We start from the raw sequence: 6,705 nt of genomic DNA on the forward strand, positions 1-6,705 counted from the left end.
CCCAGCAGTTTATTATCTAAATCCAGTTGTATCTGCTGCCATTCCTGGCCATGCTAAGCCACCCAGACTAGACCCATGCTGCTCAGCTTACTCACCCCACAGAATACAAATCCCATATCCAGGTTTGGGGGAGATGCTTGTGTACTTTCTCTTCAGCTGAAGAAAGAGATGAAAACATGGTGGGCTGATAGGTAGGTGTGAGATGCTCTGCTGGAAATAACAAAGACCCGGTCACCACAGGGTCCTCAGGCCCTGGTTTAGAGCAGAGGGGCTCCAGCCCAGCTCAGGCTGCAGGTCATCAAGACAGCTCTTGGGAAGCACAGCACTGGAACAGAAGGTGCTATCCCAAATTTTAAAAACTCCTGCCTCATTTCAAACAACTGAGGTGCTGTGGGCCTTACTTGCATTTGTAGGCAGTAGGAAGGGCAGCTATTCCCTCACCTCAGAGACAAGACTTTTGGGATCCAGACAGCTCACTAGCATTTCAGAGCCAGAAGCCATGAGCCCCAGGCAGCTTCACAAGAGCACAACAGGTTTAGAGCCAGGGAATGCTCTTGCTCCTCCATTTGCAGTTACAGCAAGTACTGCCTCTTAGCTCAAACCCAGGGCTGCTTTCACTTGGAAGACTGAGCATCCCATGGAAGAAGAAAGAGTTGGCAAATGCTTACTGTTATATGCTTTATGGGGCTGGGCAAACATCAACGTGGGCCTGGAAGTAAACACTGCTGTTTCCTGCAGCATAGTTGTCGATGGAGTGGTTGGACACACTGTGGGTTTCCTGATATTAGTGTTGGACATAATTTTCAACCCCATTTCCTGTAGGAAAAAAAAAGAAAAAAAGAACTGGTGCATCAGAAGCTTGTCTTGTCTCTGCTCTCTACCCTGTACCTTCTTGTCCCCTCACACAGCGGGGACTCGGGAAAAAAAAAAGAAAAAAAGAACTGGTGCACCAGAAGCTTGTCTTCTCTCTGCTCTCTACCCTGTGCCTTCTTGTCCCCTCACACAGCGGGGACTCGGCTTTCTTCTGGCTTGGCAAAGTATTCTCTTGCTTCATTTTAAGAGGACATTATTCAGACCTTCAGCAATGGGCAAACAAGGTCTGCTGAGCTAATTCATCTGCCCAAGAGTCAGCCACATTTATGCTTTTTCAAACACATCCTCATTTAGGTACTATGCCTTCTCAGCCTGCAGAGCGCCATTGCTCCTGCTACGGAGATTAAACAAACTATGGGAAATCCAATTAAAGTAACCAATCATTCTTGGCATCCTGAATCACACAACCAAAGCCCAGTCACCACACAAAAATTTCTGCTTGGTCAACAATTTCAAATAACTCACTCAAATAACAAGTGAGTTACAAGGGCCTGTTCCCTGTACTGTCTCCCTAGGATATTGCTGAAATCGGGGGGCCACACTTCCCTCAGTTCACGAATAATCCCAACCCACCAAATCAACCCTTTTTTACCCGGAATGCTGTAAACACATCAGGCTCATCAGAATTTGGGAACCCGCATGAGTGATCATCTTCAGACACTTGGTGAGGATACCTGGAGTTATAAAGAGATGGGAAGAGCCCATAGATCTGGGAAGGCAACAAAAAAATATAAATCAGCACAAATAAAAGCTGGCATTCCCTTCCTGTCTTACATCCAAGGCCTGTTTGAATTGCTTCTGGCTACCATGCATGACAGAAAGCCCAGGCTCACTATCACTCTTCCCTGGCTCTCCTCTGATAGAGCCAACAGAAGCTGCTGAGATGGACATGAGGCAGAACAACAGAAGCTGATCTATCACACCATTACACCACTGAGTGATGTTCAAACCCTTTCTTAATGCGTGCCCCCTAACCCTTACCCCAGCTACTCTGAGAGCACTGGTGATCCCTCTGGGCAGTGCTTTGAGTTCCTTGGGAGACAACTTCTGCACAGATGGGATGGCCTGTCTGTCTGTCTCCCTCTTCATGTCAGTACAAGGGAAGGGAAGAACTCAGAGCAGGCTCACTCACCAAGGAGCCACTAAGCTCTTCTCCTGGCTTGAGCAAAAGGTCGGTCTGATCCACAGTCCAGACAGCACACGTGGACCCAGGAGGTGCCAGCAGGTGGAGACCAACCTCTGAATCAGGAAGGGTCTTGGGCGTTGAGAAGCCCAGCTCCACCTGAACAGGACGAATGCAGGCAATAGGTGAGTGACATTTCTGCTACAGGCCACCATCTCCTCAACAGGGAAGGGACCTACGTGAAGAGAGTTTCCAAGGACTTGCCTTGGATGGAAACCTGAGGAATCTCCCAAGGAACCCCAGAAAGTATTTAAAAAAACATCACATTGAGGTTCCACCAGGAAAGATGCCAGAGGGGGAGCTATCACTGTGCGTAGCTGGAGACATTCCCGTGTCAGACCACAGCGCTATCTCTAGCCAGCAAACCAGCCAGCCATCTTCACACACCTCACAGAGCTGTCCTTCTGCTCCTTTTGGAGCCCCAGATCAAAAAGTAAGCCTAATCCTTATTTCCAGGCTTTTTGTGGGGTTGGTCTCAGTTTCCTGTTCTTGCTTTAATCTGACTGTCTGCGGCAGATAAAGAGCTGTGGAGCAGGGGTAAGGCCAGTCCTCAGAAGCTGGAGTGGAAGACACAGCCAAGAAAGCAGATTCCCATGGATGTCACAGTGACCACAAGAGCTCAGCCCTTTCTGGATCACAGAACCACATGGGGTTGGAAGGGACCTCTGGAGATCATCTAGTTCAACTCCCCTGTCCAAAGCAGGTCCACCCAGAGCAGGTTGCACAGGAACATGTCCAGGTGAGTTTTCCATGTCTCCAGAGAAGGAAACTCCACCACCTCCCTGGGCAGCCTCTTCCAGGGCTCTGCCACCCTCAAAGCGAAGAAGTTCCTCTTCATGTTTAAAATCCAGGTTTTCTACTAGCCACTTTCGGCTGTATTCCCAACACCACATACCAACAAGCTGAAGTGCCTGCTGCAGCAGCAGAGCAGCCTTGAGCTCTCCTGGGAATCCTACTAACAACCTGTGCTGGGCTGTGTTCCTATAGGGTTGCCGTTGCTACAAGATCCTATGGAGACAGACACCAATTTTCTGCCTTTCCCAAACATTGCAGCAGCCCCCCAGTGCTCAGCACGTACCTTACTCCATACATCACAGCACCCTTCACCACTCATACGCTGCAGTTCACGTGGCAGCATCCCACACAGGATGAGCCACACAGGGCTACACATGTTACGTATTCCTCAGTCTCTACCTCCATTGCAGTAGGAACACACACCCTCACACTTTCAGTCATGGCCTCAGGCACAAAACCTACCTTATTTCTGAAGCACGTGGAGACGCTGAAGACAGCAGAGTCGGCAATGATTTTTCCATTAGGGAAGATAACATAAACAACGAGTCTTGGAGCAGGGGCATAGATCGAGCTGAAGGTAAGAGGGATGGAGAAGAAGCCTTCCATCACTAGATGGAGGAGAGAGGGAAGAAGAGAAAGTAGATTTGGTAGTGGAAATGGACTCTGACCAGCTTTTGCCAGTCTGCATGTGCGTGCTCAATTCCTTTCCTCAAGTCTTTCAGGACAAAGGAGGTTTCTGAAGGCCACTGAAACAATCAGCACATCTCTGGATCTGGTATTCCAGACCAACAAAAGACTCTTCCTCCCTCAAGGAGATGAAACAGCTCTTTGGAGTTCAGACTTAGCTCCACAAAGAGTGGAGAGACATCTTTCAAAGCCTCCCATCCCCAAACTTCTCCCACCCCATCCCTGAAGATGTGACCTTTGTCCCAAAGCACCTATAATTTAGGTTTAAAAAAAGAAAAAGAGCTGGAGAAGTAGACAACAGTGAGTCAACACCTGCCAAAATGATAGGCTGTGGCATCCTAATTACTCAAAGATTATTTGTAGACACGATTGCAAACTGAAGTGCGAGAGTTTTGACAGAGGGTAAGGCTGTAGCTTCATGCTGCTTGCAGGGACAGCTTGCTACGCGTGAAACAGGGGAGTGCACTTACTTCTTGGCAGCCCAACCCAAACAGTCTTCTGACCTGCATGGACTATCCCTCTTTTCCCTGTGACCTAGGGGAGAATACAGAAAGGCAAAGAAGGATTGCGGGAATGCCAGTCACGTAGTCCTTGAGGTCACTCTGCAGATCAAAGTACCCCCAAAACTGGAGATTAAAGGCTGGGGGGGCGGGGAGGAGGGATATGAGCTTTACTCAATCTCAGGTGGCAGGGAGAGCTCAGGGGATCAAGAGACTTGGGGGAGGACAGGTAAAGCCAATACCTGCCCAGTACCTGTGAGGAGCCTTTCTTGCCATTACTGCAGCCCCAGGATTGAAACCAGGATCCAGCCCCATGATGGCTGGATAAGCTACCTGTCCTGGGCTGAGCCAAATCTTTCACAAGCCTGATATTTGATCCCTAGGATATCTTGATCTTGTGCCTTGAGCCACCACCCAGCAGCACTTCCCCAGAAACTCACAAAGTAGGAGAAAATGACACGCTTGGGCCCATGTTCCAGGTCCTCCTTGTAAACTCTGAAGTCCACCTGGACAGCCTGCTCTTCACCACAGGGCATCGTTCCTGGTACGCGGACAATAGAGAGAAAACTCCTGCTGGTGCTGTAGAATGGACGTATGAGATGAGAGGCTTGCTGGTAACTCAAATCAACTGTCCCAGCCTCTTTATCCAAATCTTGATGCAGGACACTTGCCTGGCAAGACAAAAAAAAACCCCAACAAACTCGCAGTTAACTTAACTAAGCCAGTCAGCTGCAGATCACCCTAGCTGTGGCTTGGTCAGAAGCTCAGATCAGCTCTGAGCAACCCCATAGCACAGGTCTCTGTGTGGAGACTTCACGAGGAAAGCAACTGGGATCTGGAGAATAAGCTCTCAGAGGGGGCCAAGATCCAGAATACGCTGAGGTGTTTCAGGTTTGAATTACTGTCCTTCAGGAAGGGACAGGGGAGATGTCTGTGGGGCAGTAAATAGCTCTGAGGTGCATGCCATACCCCTGCCAACAAGACAGATCCTTCCTCACTTACTTCCAGCAAGGCCAAGGTGCTGTTCCAAGCAGTCGTGTTCAGGCTAAATGAAGCTGTCCCAGAGTCCCCAGTGATGTACTTCTGCTTAAACTGCTGCTCACCGCAGCTTAATGTGAGGATGACTTCTTTGTGCTTCAGTGCCTTGCCTTGGAGGTCAATGACTTTAATCTGAGAACATCATGGTGAGCAAGAGAAGTGCAGAAGGCTCTAATCAGCAGACAGAATCTCACAGAATCACAGAAGACAGCAAGGTCACCCTTCCAGTCACTAACAATACTATAAACCCTGCTACTGATGACCTTCTGCTATTGTTTGCACTACCGTGTCCATTCACCCCCACACTCTCTACCCCTTCACAGCAGAAGGTCTCCTGGCTGCTGCTATTCCAAGTGTTTGAGTTTGCACCCCACATATGGATCCCCACAGCTGCTGCCACTCAAGGCTTATTTGGCAAAGGGCAGTCTTGGGTGCTATTCTCACTTTTGACAATTCAAGAGTTTTGTCTCTGGGAGTCATTCATGCCCTCCCAAGCCCCTGGCTGGAGGTGAGGTCGGAAGAGACACCGGGTAACCGCTGCCATGAAAGCATTGCTCACGCTGTCCCCTCCAAAGGACCGTAACTGGGAATTACCTTCCCTCTGTACATCTCTCCAGGGTGGTAGTAAGAATTCACATCATCAAACAAGGCCATCCCACCAATCTTGGAGATGAATAATTTGTGGGAAGCATTGACCTGTATGTCTGAATGAAAGCAGCAAGACAGAAACATAAGGGAGGGAGCAAGGAAGCCAAGCACCCCTCAGCAGTCTCCCTGCTGGGTGACCCACTGATGCACATGTTCAGCTGCACACACATTTCGTACCAGAGATGATCTCCCCAGGGCTCTGGGTATCTTTTAGCCCTTTGAGAGGTCCCTAAGCCTCACCATCTGAGACTGCAGGGGCTCAGAGCGAGTGTGTCATGCCACCAGGAACTGTTTAGTTTGGAGAAGAGAAGGCTGAGGGGGGACCTCGTTGCCCTCTACAACTCCCTGAGAGGAGGGTGTAGAGAGGTGGGGGTTGGTCTCTTCTCCCAAGGGAATAATGACAGGAGCAGAGGAAATGGTCTGAAGTTGTGGCAGGGGAGGTTTAGATTAGATCTTAGGAAGAATTACTTTACTGAGAGGGTGGTCAGGCACTGGAACAGCCTGCCCAGGGAGGTGGTGGAGTCCCCATCCCTGGAGGTATTTAAGAAATGTGTAGATGTGGCACTTCAGGGCATGCTCTAGTGCCTGAGATCGTTGGTTTGTGTCTGTCTGTGGTTTGTTTGTGTGGGTTTCTTTCTTTTTTTTTTTTTTTGTGGTTGGACTCGATTATCTCAAAGGTCCCTTCCAACCATGAGGATCCTGTGATTCTCCGTATCTGTGAGATTATATGGCAGGCCCCAACAGCCTCAGAAAGCTCAGAGCCCTTCCTAGCCTGCAAGGGCATCTCCACATGCCTCTTCCCAGCCACCTGCCGTTTCCAGAGTTACCTGTGCCATCCTCCACCAGCAGGGCCTCTGCAACTATGCTGTCCTGATAGTACCGAAAGTCTTGACTGAAGGAAGACAGGCTCACATTTGTGAAGAAGCAACCCATCTCATCTGTCTGAAAGCACAAAGAGAGGAAACAAGGTCTGAGCAAGGC

At 49.5% G+C, this 6,705-nt stretch overlaps 1 protein-coding gene across 1 annotated transcript in view; it reads right to left on the bottom strand.

The window, feature by feature from the left end:
• The window catches only part of LOC106886829 (alpha-2-macroglobulin-like protein 1), a 48,288-nt gene that overhangs the window by 25,361 nt on the left and 16,222 nt on the right, over positions 1 to 6,705 (bottom strand). Inside the window, exons 15-18 of the mRNA XM_014940062.1 lie at positions 2,006 to 2,155; positions 1,466 to 1,582; positions 669 to 816; positions 96 to 210 (exon numbers count right to left, since the gene is read on the bottom strand). Of these exons, the coding sequence (XP_014795548.1) occupies positions 96 to 210; positions 669 to 816; positions 1,466 to 1,582; positions 2,006 to 2,155 (530 nt within the window). The remainder of the gene's footprint in view (positions 1 to 95; positions 211 to 668; positions 817 to 1,465; positions 1,583 to 2,005; positions 2,156 to 6,705) is intronic.

This window comes from Calidris pugnax, unplaced genomic scaffold (assembly GCF_001431845.1).
Source record: "Calidris pugnax isolate Ruff unplaced genomic scaffold, ASM143184v1 scaffold36, whole genome shotgun sequence".
NCBI classification, from domain to species: Eukaryota; Metazoa; Chordata; class Aves; order Charadriiformes; family Scolopacidae; genus Calidris; species Calidris pugnax.